At 35.5% G+C, this 16,358-nt stretch overlaps 2 protein-coding genes across 2 annotated transcripts; one reads left to right on the forward strand and one right to left on the reverse strand.

Moving 5' to 3' along the window:
• LOC18765986 (O-acyltransferase WSD1) lies at window positions 1-3,263 on the forward strand. Its single transcript, XM_007198844.2, has 5 exons — window positions 1-236; window positions 715-1,272; window positions 1,666-2,016; window positions 2,325-2,462; window positions 2,843-3,263. The coding sequence occupies exons 1-5, from the start codon at window positions 54-56 to the stop codon at window positions 3,086-3,088; spliced, it is 1,476 nt and encodes a 491-aa protein (XP_007198906.1). The 5' UTR covers window positions 1-53; the 3' UTR covers window positions 3,089-3,263.
• On the reverse strand, window positions 9,277-9,804 carry LOC109948073 (protein FAR1-RELATED SEQUENCE 1-like). The gene has a single exon (XM_020559982.1). The coding sequence runs from the start codon at window positions 9,802-9,804 to the stop codon at window positions 9,277-9,279; it is 528 nt and encodes a 175-aa protein (XP_020415571.1).

A 16,358-nucleotide genomic window follows, 5' to 3' on the forward strand; every position in this document is an offset into this window, starting at 1 on the left:
TCAAGAAAACACAAATTAGATAAGAAGAAGAAGAAGAAGAAACACAAATTAGGATGGAGTATGAGGTGCATGGAAATGAGCCCGTGAGTCCTATTGGCCAATGCCTCAATAGCTCTGTGCTATCCATGTCAATTCTTGGTGTTTTGGAATTTGAGATTCCAATCAATGAATCAAAGATCTTGTCATTCCTTCAGGATGTCTTCCTCAATATCAGCCCTCGATTCTCTTCCATCATGGTTTTTTTTTCCCTCTCTATTCTTTTGTACTGTAAACCCTAATATGTATATATATATTTTGCTTCAATTGTGAAATTCCTCAAAATATTCGTCGTTAAAAGATAAACTGTCAATAACAAAAGCATCTTATAGATACAAAATCGATCCTTTAAGAAAGGATTCCCATATATATATACATACATATGGTTAATTTTCTTTATTAGACTATTATGGTGCATATGAATATATATATATATATATATATATATATATATATATACTTCAATCTATATTAGAAGAAAAAGAAAAACACATGCATTTTGTGCATTTGTACTTATTTTGGATAATTAATTACGAGTAGATATCATATTTGTTTTCAGTTAAAACTTTGGATGTAGTTTTGTTTTAATACTTCATGCGGTCAATTTAAAAATTATATGATGAGCATTTTATCATATGATTAAAAGGAAACTAAGAAAAAATACTGAAAAACCTGCAGGTTGATGTTAACGGAGAGAAGCAATGGAAGAGGGTTGAAGTGAAGCTTAGAGATCACGTCCATGTTCCTATTTTTCCATCTGGAATGTCGCCTAAATCTTATGATGATCATTTTCAGGACTATATTTCAAACATAATACTTGAACAATATCCAAAAGACAAACCACTATGGGAAGTTCATATAGTCAAGTACCCAACAAGCAGTGCAGCTGGTAACCTAATATTCAAGTTTCACCATGCCCTTGGTGATGGCTACTCCTTTATGAGTGCTCTGCTTTCTTGTCTTCAAAGAGCTGACAATCCTCTTCCGTTAACTTTTCCTTCGCGCCGGGGATCAAAGCCGGGTGGTGACAGCGAAAGTATTTTCAGGTGGGACGTGTCTGAGACTTTTGCCTCTGTTTTTGACACTGTGAAAGATTTTAGCTGGAACTCTTTGCTTCAAGATGATCGCACACCAATAAGATCTGGGAATTACGGAGTTGAGTTTCTGCCAATGACAGTATCAAGCATCACATTCTCCCTTGATGAAATCAAACTTATCAAGACCAAGCTCAACGCGGTAACAAACTTATTAAGCATGACATTCTCTCAACTTACCTAGTTCGTTTTCTTTATGTTTTACCCTTATTTTACTTTACTAATTTTCCCAGCCTTGTTCGTCCTCTTTCTCACCCACCCGATATTTTCATCTCAATCATATTTTGAGAAATCACAAGAACCCTAATGTACTAAGAAGCACAAGTAGTAACACCACATGGTGTTGTGACCTATCATCCACCAAAGACCAAGTCACGTGTAGTACTAAATGAGAAGGTGGCTACACGGAAACCCATTAAATGGTGACCGTAAATATGGAAATCTATTAAATGGTGAACTTAAATATTTTTCTACAATGTTGTACGTACTGACTTCTTTCATGTATCTCGTGATTAACATTTTTTTGTTGTGGCAGACGGTAAATGATGTGATATCTGGAGCACTGTTCTTTGCCACTCGACTGTACATGCAAGAGAAGAGCCAAAAATCAAGCACTGCAAGTTGCACAGCCTTGGTTTTGGTCAATACCAGGATCACTCAAGGTGATTACAAGCCGATCAAAGAGATGAACAAACCGGATTCCGAGATGCCGTGGGGGAACCGAATGGCCTTCATGCCGGTGACCATGCCCAAGTTAACTGAATTTTCAAACCCACTGGACTTCGTGTTCAAAGCACAAAAGCTTATAAAGAGGAAGAGAAGTTCTTTTGCTGTTTACATCAACAACAAGATGTTAGAAATCGTGAAGAAAATTAGAGGCTATGAGGTGGCCATCATTCCTAAATAAATTAATTTCACTACAAAAAAAACATAATTAATATTCATTGACATCCGTGACATAAAATGAGGTGGCTAAAAACACTGTTAGCTTAGGTCCTAATATAGCTAACACATGATTATTTGTACCTATTGTGCCCTTAGATCCTAATAGTGCTTTTAGCCAACTCATCTGTCACATCATACCAGTCGCTATTAATGTTTTTTCTTGTAGCATAATGTATTTGTTTCCCTACATACTTAGAAGAATATATAACATAATATATTCCTCCTTTGGAATTGGTAACGGTGTTGCAGGGAGCATCAAGATACATGCACAACAGATTGAAGAACTCGAGCCTCATGATATCAAATATGATAGGGCCAGCGGAGCAAATGGCTTTGGCGGATCATCCAGTTAGAGGAGTTTACTTTATGGTGTTAGGTATACCGCAGGTATGTGGTTAATACTTATTACTGTCTATTTGCCAATTATATTTCACGGTTCTCTTAGAATACACATCACATAATTACAGTGATCCGCAAGATAAATATTACAGTGACCAGTTTGATATTAGTCTTTTATTATTGCGACTTGCGATGGGCTGTGACATTGAGGTTTGGGATGGGGTGTCCTTGTACTTAGAGGTTTTTTCCTAATTTTGGTGAGTCCTTCCCATGTCCGGTCCTTGGATAGTTGTAGAACAAGGGAAATCTTAATCATATCGTCTATTCATGTTACAACACGTGCACGGGTTATACCACATAATCATATTCTAGTATCATACAATCAGTTTCATAGTCTGATTGTAATGTTTTGATTAATGGTTTTGCAGGACCTTATCGTAACAGTAGTCAGTTATATGGGAAAGCTGAGGATTGCCATCGGAACTCAAAATGGCCTTATTGATCCCGACAAATTCAAGGCCTGCATGGAAAATGCCTTTAAGATGATACTTGAAGCCACAGACAATATTCCTACGCAGACAGTGGCGGATCCAGGAATTTTTCAGGGGAGGGGTAATATTGAAAAGTCTAAAAATTTGCAAGGGGCTCAAGCAAGGTCCAAGGTTCAAGTTTAATATCCATGTAGACTCGCGGACATATTAGAAGCGCCTCTCCGCGGTTTGGCTTCGTTTAATTATATCTAAATTGTGCTCAGTGAAATAAAAATCATGTTAATCTATGCTATTTTAATATGTTTGTGTGGTTATGTATAAAAGACCTTGATTTGGCTTCGTTTATGATCATATCTGAATTGTGCTCAGTGAAATAACAATCACATTAAATCCTTGTTATGTTATATATCTTCGTTTTGGTTATGTATTATAGGGGAATAGTATAGAGAAGTAATGTGAGAAGCATAAAAAGATAATTGAATTTTCTATCGCAATTTGTGTTCTTATTCAACTTTGATATCCATTGTTTACCTGCTTATAAATGATGGAGAACTCATAATTTGTGGGTTGAAAATATAATTGTGGGAGCAAGATTTCACATGTGAATCACAAAATTACGTGTGGACAAGAATTGGAACAACAGAAAACACTTCCCTTCAGCAAGAGGAAAAATAAAATACAAAATCGTTGATGTCAAAGTGCCTATTCCATGGCATTAAATTCATAACCATTTAAGACCCACTACCTCACCATTTCTTTTTCGCTAACTCTCCACCATCAACACTTCTTTAATCTATTTAATCCATCATGATCCCTTCACTGCCCACCATGAATACAATAACCTTCTACTTACCTTATTGCCCATTATAAATTTTTCGTCCACTCTTTTTGCAAAGACAAACCATTACGACATATGTCTTTCTCCATATCTTTCAAATAATATGTTTTCATTGTAGTCAGTTGCTAGAACTCTAGCTAAGGTTAAAGGAAATGTTATTTGAGTAAGTTTCTGCATTGTTCTTTGATCCAGCATATGGTATGAAATAGTGCTATAATTTCTTTTATTTTTGGTTGTTCAATATTCTCGTGTTCTTTTTGTATAGTTGATGTTAAGTGCTATTATCTTTTTATGAGTTCAATTGTATTTTTTTCATTGTTAAGAACTAGCTTAGCACTCTTTTAATTTATAAGAACCGACATTGAGTAGTTCAATTTTTCTAAAAAATCATTGATAAAAGATAAATATTGTAAAATTAAATTGATTTTAATTTATTAATCTTCTGATTAAAGTTTCTTTATGATAATTTTAATCAAGTTATAATTTGTATTAAAGAGTAAGAAACATATTTTTCTTAAAGAACTGAACCTTCGTGCGTTTGTATTTTCATCATTGATATTTTGATCTTAAACTCTGTCTCATCAATATTCAAATCAAATTACATTTTCATTTTTGTTGTCACTTTTATTCAGAACTTTTACTATCTGCTCCTTGAATATACAAAATTTGGACTTTGCAACAAGTTTTTGGGTAGTAATAATCTTGGAAGTCCAAGTATCCTATCCTCAATAAGCATATAGGAAAAAGTCTAAACATAAAGTCACAATTAAACGTACCAAAATGAAAACAACAACAAAAATGAAAAGGTGATTTGATTTGAATATTATAGAGATTGAGTTTGAAATCGAAATATCAATGATAAAAATACCAAGGCATCAAGGTTTAACTCTTTAAGTAAAACATGTTTCATTCTCTTTAACTCAAATTATATCAATTAAAATTATCATAGAGAAATGTTGACCAGAAGATAAAAAAAATTAAAATCAATTTAATTTTTCAATGTTACCTTTTAACAATGATATTGTTCAACATATTGAATTCTTTAATGTTGGTTTTTTTAAATGAAAATAATATTAAGTCAATTCTTAACAATGAGGAAATACAAGTAAACTCATGAAAACATTAGCACTTAATATCAATTATACTAAAAAATTATGAAAATTTTGAACAACCAAAAATTAAAAAAATAAGCAATTCATACCATATGCGGGATCAAAGAACAATTCACAAACTTACTCAAAGAACATTCCATTTATCCTTAGCTAGAGTTTTTGGAATTCATTACAAAGAAAACATAATTTAACTCTTTGAACGAGATGGAAAAAAAAATTGTAATGGTGTGTCTTTGCAAAAAGGGTGGACAAGTTATTTATAGTGGGCAATGAGAGGTATGTGGAAGGTTAATGTATCCATGGAGGGTAGGGAAGGGATTAAGTGATGAATTAAATGGATTAAAGAGATGTTGATGGTTGAGAGTTAGTGGAAAATAAATGGAAAATAAATGGTGAGGATAGTGGGTGTTAAATGGTTATAAATGCTATGGAATAGGCTCTTTTTATTAACGGTTCTGTCTTCTATATATTCTCCCTATTTACTTTTCTTTTATAATTACAATAATCTCAAAATTAATTTTTTAATAAAGTCCACGAACAATTCTCTTTACAATTTGCTTGAACATGGACAAATCGATATCTTCATCTTTTATGTTTTCCACTTCCAATGTAACTCCTACACACAAAAATATCGTAATAAGTTCAATATAGAAAAAGTAGCGATGTGTTCCGAAGAGATCCTTAGGTTGTCACAAGTGCGTAGGATTTCGCAGATCTCAATTCGGACGTCGTTTGACTATCGAACGGATAATCGCATAGTGTGCGTTATCCGGGTTCGATAGGTCGGGACCGTTGGATGGTCCCAAATTTAATATATGTTAATCTAGGTATTTCTAGGATTGTGTAGGAATTCACGGATCGTGAATCGGAGCCCCGGATGTTCCGAATAATAATTTAAAGTTTATATTTTATATTAACCGTCAGATCGTGCGATCGTGAGAAATCCGACCGTCTGATCTGAACCAAACTCGCAGGACAAGTGTCCTATACCTGGTAGAACCCATAGAGACTTTCGGATCGGAAATTGGAGGTCGTGGGTTCTGCAGGTCCGTTTGACCAGGGTTAGGGTAGTTTGACCCTTGGTTGACCGTGAGTCTCCCGGAGTAATCTCACCCTTCCAGGAGGGATTATCGGGAGCTATACTATTGTGGAGGGTTACACAATATTAGAATTATTTATATAATTATATATGGTTGTACAAGGGTACAACAGAGTCTAGAATGTCAGTTTGAAGTGCTATACGCACTACTGTAGGTACCTCCCCGGATTTTGGATTCACTACAAGCACCACCAAGTGAAAATTAGGTCCCATGTGGCGTAGGTTATCCGGCGTTGGGACAGACCCCATACGTGGCGTTGGTTGTACCGGCGTATGGGAAGATATGAGATATGCTGTTCAGGTCTCACGTGGCGTAGGTTATCCGGCGTTGAGACAGGCCCCATACGTGGCGTTGGTTGTACCGGCGTATGGGGAGCTATTGTGATATTGTGTTGAGGTCGCACGTGGCGTAGGTTATCTGGCGTGTTGACAGACCCCATACGTGGCGTTGGTTGTACCGGCGTATGGGGAGTTATGTGATATGATGTGCAGGTCTCGCGTGGAGTAGGTTATCCGGCGTTGAGACAGACCCCATACGTGGCGTTGGTTGTACCGGCGTATGGGGAGATATTATGATAGTGTGGCATGGTCGCACGTGGCGTAGGTTATCCGGCGTGTTGACAGGCCCCATACGTGGCGTTGGTTGTACCGGCGTATGGGGAGAATATGTGAAATACAGAGAAATGAAATAAGGTATCGCCGATGTGTGGAAGTGGGTTTTATGGAAGAACTACGTGTGGCTTGATCCCTCAAGGAGGGTACGTAGGCAGCCTAAGGTTATTAGGTGCAGCCGCAGACTAAATATTAGTCATAAATTGTATTTGAATTGTTTGATAATCGTTTAAGAATTATTGGAAGGCCGAAGGCCATTTGTGTGAATTGCATGAATTATATTGTGCATGCTGCCAGTTGGGAATATGAAATGCGTTTTCATGCAGGTATAAATTTTGGAAAATGTCCAATTTATAGGGGAGACTCTGCCGAAATTTCGGCAGGAAGTCTCGGTCTTTAGTAATTGGGTCTGGCATCGGAGTGATGTTAGGAATTCCAAAGGGTTCGTTTCGAGTTTTGAGAAAATTCGGGGCGGGTCCTTTCAATATATATATATATACTTCCCCAAAATCCTTATAAAATACACTCTCGATACCCAAAAATGCCAAACCCATAATATATTGCCAAAGCGCTATACAAACGTCAAATCCAACTCATGAAAATAATATATTCAATAAACCATTAAAACATTATGTATAAATCTTTCATCAATAAAACCATGCATATGATTGAAAACAAAGTCCACTCACAAATATTCCCACGCTGCTTGACCACGTGAGGGTCCTGCCTGCTGAGTACGTGCAGTCGGAGCACCTATTTCGAGATACAAACCCTTAATTAATATAAAATTACTTCGAAGCGGAAATCACAAATTAAATACTTAAATCCCCAAATTCCCAGTACGTGCACGTTGAAGAAGGTATCCTAAGGTCCGCTTACCGGTTTAGGAATCGTTCATGATTGTGCGGTTATCGCTAACCCGCAAACTTTGCATTATTGAATCGGAACATCTGGGGCTCCGATTCATAATCCGTGAAGTCCTACACGGTCCTAGGAATACTTAGAATAACATATTTTAATTGGAAAAAGATCTAACGGTCAAAACCTATCAAACCCGGATAATGCATAATATGCGAAAATTCGTTCGATAGTCAAACGACGTCCGAATTGAGATCCGCGAATTCCTATGCACTCGTGACAACCTAAGGATCTCATCGGTTCAAATTGCAACTTTACCAGCCTCACCCACACGCCGCCACACGCGTGGGTGTATAGAGTAAATTCCGGTGACGGAAAAACTCCACACCCCCTTCCTATCCTAGCTTCTACTCAAGGTCAGGTTCACTTCATTCAACTACATGAAGGTCCAATTCGGAAGGCAACTGGCTGGAATTTCACTTTGAAATCCGGCCAAAACCTAGGTTTCAAATCGGTTTTCTAGACAACAAATCGGTCCAAGCCTATGCATTAGTCAGCTAGAACTCGGAAAAGAGGAAGAAACCATACCTCACTCACCGGGTTTGGGGGACGGGAAAGCTTCGGTTCGAACCAGTCGCGCTCGTGGCCGGAATTCGTGGTTTCCGACGGTGAAAGCTGGCAGGTCTTGACCGAGATGTCGAGGGGAGTCGATCAGGACTGGTGGCGTGCCTAGCCGTGGCCGGTGCTGGGAGAATCGCAGAAAGAGAGAATCGGCGTCGGGGAGAGAGAGAGACTGAGGAGAGAGAGAGAGAGAGAAAACTGATCGCACGAGAAGAGAGAGTGTTGAGGTGAAAAATCTGATTTTTTTACCAAACTTTTTGAAATAATTACAGTTTTGCCACTGTTAATGTTTTGATCGCCAAATCGTCGTTACAACTCCGTTTCAAGCCTACCGCGTGTCTACGAATTCGTCTTAGTACCACCTACCCAAAAATACCAGTCGTGGTCCCAAAATCTTTTCTGATAAGAAAATAACGAATTTACCCCTACCCCAAGGGTAAATTCATAATTCCACTTTACATCAATAAAATAGACATTAAATTTTGGAGTCGGGTTGTTACACCATGATTCCAGATGCCATCTCTAGTTTGATCAACATTTGAAGCTGTATGTGGCTTATCGATCATCAAGTTCATAGCTTGTATAAGGTAGTTATGAAAATTGATTATAATAAATAATAAAACTTACCGTGACTTATGAAAAGGATATTATAAATCTTAATATACCTGACTCTGCACAATGTCATTTGAAACTTGCAAGTCTTGAAATTGTAAAGGGGAACTTGCAGGGTTAAGTAATGGTTGGAAACTATGTTGAGGTTCTCGGTAAGGCATCCATGATATTGTATTAGGTGCCCCATGATTTTGTGCCTATGCAGTTTTACAGTAACATTTTAAACTAGAAACATGATATGAAAACAAAAATTAAATAAATGATACTTACAAGATGTGTAGCTAGATGACATACGTTATTGTCTCTTAAGTGTTGCATTTGGAGATGCACCTGTTCATTATATACAAACTAAAAACTAAATTAATAAAAAAATTATTATATTGGAATTGAACTTTGAATGTAAAAGAAGAAAATACCTGTGACGAATGAGAACTAGATGATTTTTTATTCTTAGCTATGTTTTTCTCCAAACAACTTTTTATTCTTTTTCTTCCACGGGAGGCTTCCCTCTTCTTTAATCCTTTGCTTGGATAACTTTTGCACTATCCAAGAAACATGCCTCATTACCACCATCTGTCACTATGGTGGAAGGTGACCCTTGGCCATCCTTATCATGTACTTAACCATCCATTTTTGAACTTAAAATGTCTTCAATGGTTTTGCTTAGTTGATTCAAATGACTAACAGAAATCTTATATGTTTCTTCAATCTCAGCAGCTCGAGATGATATCTTGGTAAACATGGAACATAAAGACCTATATCGAGATGTTTGTTGTAGTTTCACATCTGTCTGGATGTCACATCCGTGCATATCTTTCACACTTTCAGATCTTGCTTTTCTTGTCCACCTTTTTAAAATATACTGGTTAGGAATTTCTTTGACATTCATGTAATTAGTAAGAATTTTCAGTGCATGGCTGCACAAGAAACCTTTCATCTCAAACAACCTACAACTACAAGAGACATCACCATCTTTCTGTTTTCTAACACGTCGCTCTTTCAAGTTACCATGTAGGACAACTGTATACACCAAATCATCACCATCTTCCTCACAAGATATCATGTCTAATTCAAGTGATTTGATATACTGAGCTTGGAAATCCTCAAATATTGCTTTTGTATAAATATTTCCTGCCTTAACCACCATTGAAACAGGTATTGTCACCTTAGGTAACTTCTGACATAAAGCTTACTCTGCTTCCAACTCCTTATATCGGAAAAACTGCACCACATCATGGTCCACATTCAAATACTCTTTTAAGGTAGCATTAAAACTTTCACTTATCTGTGTGGTTTTTACTCCTGCAGACCAAGACCACTTACAGTATGCCATTGCCCATTTCTTCCTTAAATCAAAAATGCTTTCTAACCAAGGATGTCCACACATATTGTATTCATCCAACATTGAATCCCAAGCAACTAAGAACTCATCTTCCTCCTCACAGTAATCCATAAATTGTGTTAAAACGCTCCTAACTCCACCTGTGCACCTAAATAAACTGTTTACATGTTTCATGGCATTTTGCATTATGTGCCATGTGCAAAGCCTGTGATATGTATCAGGCATCACCTGTGCACAAGCCTTAGCCATCGCAGCATCTTGATCAATAAATAAGGTTTTCGGGGCCTTCTTGGACATGGCCTCTAAAAATGTTTCAAACAACCATATAAATGAATTGGCAGTCTCATCGTACAACAATGCTGCTCCAAAAATGGCAATCTCACGATGATGATTGAATCCCACAAACACTTCGAATGGACGATTTGCTTCATTAGTTTTGTACGTGGTGTCAAAACACACAAAATCACCGAATTGACCATAATCAACAATCATCTTCGTATTGGCCTAAAATATATTCGTAATTTGCTCATCACAATCTAATTGCACAGCATAAAAAAAAAGGGGTTTTCCAATGCTTAATTCTGAAAATACTTTAGTAAGCTTCCTGCTTCTCCATATGCCAATTTTCTTTGCCCCTTCGTCCGAAGGTAATTTTTTTGATCTTGTTTGATATATCCAAAAGATTCTCTTCCACCAACTTGCCTACCCAGACTACTACATTTTACACTTTGCGCGACGAAGAGAATTTCGTCGCGCAAAATACATTGTAGTCGCACAAATTTCAACACGACAGAAATTTCGTCGCGCAGAATCTGTCGCGCAAAGATCGTGAAGAAAGCCTTTGCGCGACGAAGTTTTTTCATTGGTCACGCAAAGCGACTTTGCGCGACGAAAAAATATTGGTCGCGCAAAGTGACTTGGCGCGACGAAAAATATTGGTAGCGCAAAGTTGTGCTCGACGAAACACATTGGTCGCGCAAAGGTTTGAGCGACGAAATATATTGGTCGCGCAAAGGTTTGCGCGACGAAAAACATTGGTCGTGCAAAGTCTTAAAAAAAATTTAAAAAAAATAACAAATTCCCGCGTACAATTTTTGGTACCCGCCCAAATTTTTTGAGTTTTGCGCGACGAATACTAACGTCGCGCAAATATTTGCGCGACGAAATATTTTTTGTTTTAAATTTTTTTAATTTAAAATAAACTAATTTAATAGTTTGCGCTACGAAATATTTTGTCGCGCAAGGTTTTTGACTTTTTGTTTTATTATTTCTTTAATATTAATTAATTTATATTAATTTATTCAAATTTTTACTTTTTAAATTTAATTTAATTGTATGATTTCTTTTTAAAATTACTTTAATTTAAATTGATATTAATTTTTTCAAGTTTTTACTTTTTAAATTTAATTTAATTGTATGATTTTTTTAATTACTTTAATTTAAATTGACATATTCAAAATAAAATTACATATGAAAAATAGTGATCAAATTATCCAATAAATATATATATAATATTCAAAATGTACACATAAATTAACAAAGTACAATAATAAAATCCTAATACAAGCGTATTGTGGTGGTAGTGGCGGAGAATATGTTTTGATAGCTTCCTAATCCTCAACTTTAGCCGTCAAAGTCTCGATCATTCCCTACAAAAAAATAAATATGGTCAAATAACCAAAAAAAAAAAAAAGGAGGCATAATCTCCCCTAAAATTGTTATACCACAAATCCAACCCAAACTCTAATGCCTCCCCTTTACTCAACCCCAAAACCCACACAAACTCAAAATTAACTCCAAAAACACATATTAATGAAAAAAATTTAAAATTTGGAGAGAATATACCTTTTGGCAAGATTGAGAGTGAGTGATAATGAGAGGGAGAAGTGAGTGTGAGAGAATTAGAGAAGATAGTGATAGAGAGATGAGAGAGTGAGTGAGAGAGATGAGAGAGTGAGTGAGAGAGAGTGAGAGATAGTGAAGAGAGAGATGAGAGATTAAGTGAGAGGAGTGAGTGAGAGAAATGGTGGGATTTGGGGAGAGGGAAAGAGAAAGGAGAGGTAAGAGTAGAGAAAGACATTGAGAAAATGGTGGAGGAGTTATTTCGGTTTTAAAAACCGTATCACTTTGCGCGACGAAAAATATTGTTGGTCGCGCAAATGTTTGCGCGACGAAAAATATTGGAATATTGGTCGTGCAAACTTTTGCGCAACGAAACATATTGGTCGCGCAAAGCCCAAAAAAAATTATTTTAAAAAAATAAAAATCCCCGCGTCCCATTTTTGGTACCCGCCAAAATTTTTAAATTTTTGCGCGACGAAAAATACATATTGGTCGCGTAAAGTCTAAAAAAAATATTTTGCGCGACAAATATAGGAATATTGGTCGCACAAAGTCCAAAAAAATTATTTTAAAAAAATAAAAATCCCCGCGTCCCATTTTTGGTACCCGCCAAAATTTTTAAATTTTTGCGCGACGAAAAATACATATTGGTCGCGTAAAGTCTAAAAAAAATATTTTGCGCGACGAATATAGGAATATTGGTCGCGCAAAGTCTAAAAAAATTATTTTAAAAAAATAAAAATCCCCGCGTCCCATTTTTGGTACCCGCCAAAATTTTTAAATTTTTGCGCGACGAAAAATACATATTGGTCGCGCAAAGTCTAAAAAAATTCCCACGTCCGATATTTGGTACGCGCCCAAATTTTTGCGAGACGAAAAATATATATTGGTCGCGCAAAGTTTTGAGCGACAAAAAATATTGGTCGCGCAAAGTCTAAATTTTTTTAAAAAAAAAAAATCCCTCGTCCCATTTTTGGTACCCGTCCAAATTTTTAGAGTTTTGCGCGACAAACTGTTGGTCGCGCAAACTTTTGAGAGACGAAAAATTGGTTCGTAGCACAATATTTATAAAAATAATTGTTATGAATAATAAAAATAAAAATATTTTATTTTACAATTTAAAATATAAATAAGGTTAAAGCTGCTTAATAAATATATATACTATTCAATTTCTTAAGTGTTATACGTACAAAATAAATAAATTTAAAGCTACTTAATAAATAAATATATATACACACACCATTCAACGATCCAACCATCAGACTTGTTTGTATATACTTCAAGATCGTATACCCCAAAAATCACAAAAAACAAACATTCAGAGATCTAGTAACGGGACAAAACTTTTCGATGGTTATAAATGAAAAATTACGATTTAACGGTTATTTTAACTCCGATTTTGATGTTTTTTTTACAGCTACATTCCTTGACCATATATGAATACAATGACTGAATTTGATCTTCAATTTAAAATATTTACACTAGTGGATACCACAAAATCTTATGTTATATTTAACGAAAGTATAAAAAAAACTCTTAATTGTTAGTGAATATATTATTTTGATGGCATACACATTCTACGAAACTAGTTTCAACGATCCAACCGTCAAATTTGTTTGTTTATACTTTGAGATCATATACGCCAAAAATCGGAAAAAATAAACATTCAGAGATCAAGTAACGGGACAAAAATTTTTTACGGTTATAAATGAAAAATCATGATTTAATGGTTATTTTAACTCCGATTTTGATGATTTTTACAGCTACACTCCTTGACCCTATATGAATACAATGACTGAATTTGATCTTCAATATAAAATATTTACACTAGTGGATACCACAAAATCTTATGTTATATTTAACGAACGTATAAATAAACTCTTAATTGTTAGTGAATATATTGTTTTGATGGCATATGCATTCACCAAAACTAGTTTCAACGATTCAACCGTCAAACTTGTTTGTTTATACTTCGAGATCATATACGCCAAAAATCGAAAAAAATAAACATTCAGAGATCAAGTAATGAGACAAAACTTTTCGACAGTTATAAAGAAAAATCACCATTTAACGGTTATTTTAACTCTGATTTTGATGATTTTTTACAGCTACACTCCTTGACCCTATATGAATACAATGAACTAATTCGATTATCAATTTAAGATATATTTTTTCTAACAAAAACCCAATCTGAACAACAATAATATATTTTTCTAACAAAAATCCGATCCAATCTAAAATAATAAATTTAAAGCTACTTAATAAATATATATACTGTTTAATTTCTTAAGTGTTATGCATACAAAATAAAAAACAAAATAAATTAGTTTAGGCGACGAAATGTTTGGATTACGTCATGCAAAGATTTAAAAAAATATATTTTTTATTTTTATAAGGACTTTGCGCCACGAAGTTTATTGTTTCGTCGCGCAAAGTCATTTTGAGCGACGATGTATTGTTGTCGCGTAAAAGTTTGTCGCGCAAAGTTACTTTGCGCGACGAATGTTTTTTCGTCGCGCAAAATTTGGTCGCGCAAGACTTTGAGCGACGATGTATTGTCGTCGCGCAAAAGTTTGTCGCGCGAAGTGACTTTGCGCGACGAATTATTTTTCGTCGCGCAAAATTTGGTCGCGCAAGACTTTGAGCAACGAAGTTTTGACTTTCGTCGCACAAAGTGACTTTGAGTGACGAATAGTTTTTCGTCGCGCAAAATTTGGTCGCGCAAGGGGTTTTTTTTACTAGTGCCATTAACTCATATGCCTGCTTAAGTGGAATCCCAGATTCTTCTGTCAAATCTACTTCCACCAACTTGTCTTACAAGAGTATGATTGTGGTTTTCCATAAAATGACTAACCCAATACTTACCATTAGATTTATTCAACTTAATGCTCATTTTAGCATTACAACCCGTCCTTGTTTCTGCCTGAGAACTTTTAGTTAAATAATCTCGCTTATCTTTCGGTCGAAAACCCTCCTTGCAACAAACAAATACTCTTGAAATTATTTGACCAGTATTCTCATTCTTGTTATGTGAATCGCTTCTAATACTGAATCTTGCTCTTCGCCCATGTTCATTATAAAACTCATGTGCAGCTTGTTCTGAAAGAAATTCCATATCACATATGGGCTTATAATCTAAATTATCTTCACAGATTGTAGCCACTGGATCTTTCATTCTCAATCTAAAAGAGGGAAATTTTGAATTGTTGCAGACATAGGAACCAAAAATGAAAAGAAAAAAAAGAAAACAAACAGCATGCCAAATAATCCTGCTTACTTTATGGGATCAAGTTCATTCCTTCACAGTAACCTTGCCAATATATTCACACTAACCAAAGCACCACCATCGAGTCAAGTAAGAAATAGCATGCTAAGAGCCGTGAGTGGCTTCCTAGACTTCCTCCTTTCAAGGGTTGACCGCCTAGTTCTCTTATCTATTGATTCAAGCCACTTCTCTCCTGGGTTGATGCATGGGTAATAGCTACATTTGGAGCTGTGCCTGACATTCATTTAAGGTAATGAATATGAACTTATATAAAGAGAAGATGACATAACCTGAAGCAAGAAGAAGAATAGGACAAAACTTGAAGCAAGAAGGAGAAAAAAAAAGAGGACGACAAAACACGAAGAAGAAGGAAAAAAAAAAAAAAAAGAGCTTCGGACGTCAAATATCTCATTGGTTGGGTGTTAGGGTTTTTTTTTATTTTTTTTTAATTAGGAGTAAATTGAGTTTTTGTTTTAGGATGATGTGTCAACGTTTAAATCCGTTAGATTAAATTTTAATGAGGTGGCGTATGGAGAACAAAAGTAAAGCAGATCATGGTAGAGAAAATCAGAGCAGAGGATCCAGATCCTTCAAACGCTAAAGGAAAAATTATAATCCTTTAATGGTAAATTTAAATAGGCCACAAACCCAAACTAAAGTCAACACTAAACTAATAAATTTAGAGTCAAATGTTACAAAACAAAAATAACAAAAAGGAATTCAACTCTCTGGAGTCACTCACTAGAAGTAAACAAATAACATAACACAACTACATGTTCGGAAGCTCCTCGCCTCTAACTGCTAAACAGCTACTCTTTAGGATGAACCCCTACATGTACCATGGAATGGTGTACCGGGTCATAGTGGCAGATTGAGGAATTTTTCTTGTTGGGAGTGAAATGTGGAAATGTAAAGCAGTTAGATTGAAGAGAAAGATCTTAAATATTAATTAACAAAATGCTCGTTCATAGTGGAGCACAAAATAGTACAATTCCCAATTGTCCACGATGCGTTTATATTTTTTGAAAACTCTCCATCATAACAAAGTTACAAATGCTATACTAAACAAATAAATTATTCCTAAATCACTATAGATTAATGCCTAATGATAACTCCTTAGGTGAATTTAGCAAGGCTGTAAATTAATGAGAGATTACTTTGCCTTTTTCTTGGACGGATGATGCTCAAATATCAAGTTAGAAAAGCATGTTATCATGTTAACATAACATGTAATTAACGTAAACTAGAAGCA

Source organism: Prunus persica, chromosome G3 (genome assembly GCF_000346465.2).
Source record: "Prunus persica cultivar Lovell chromosome G3, Prunus_persica_NCBIv2, whole genome shotgun sequence".
NCBI lineage: Eukaryota > Viridiplantae > Streptophyta > Magnoliopsida > Rosales > Rosaceae > Prunus > Prunus persica.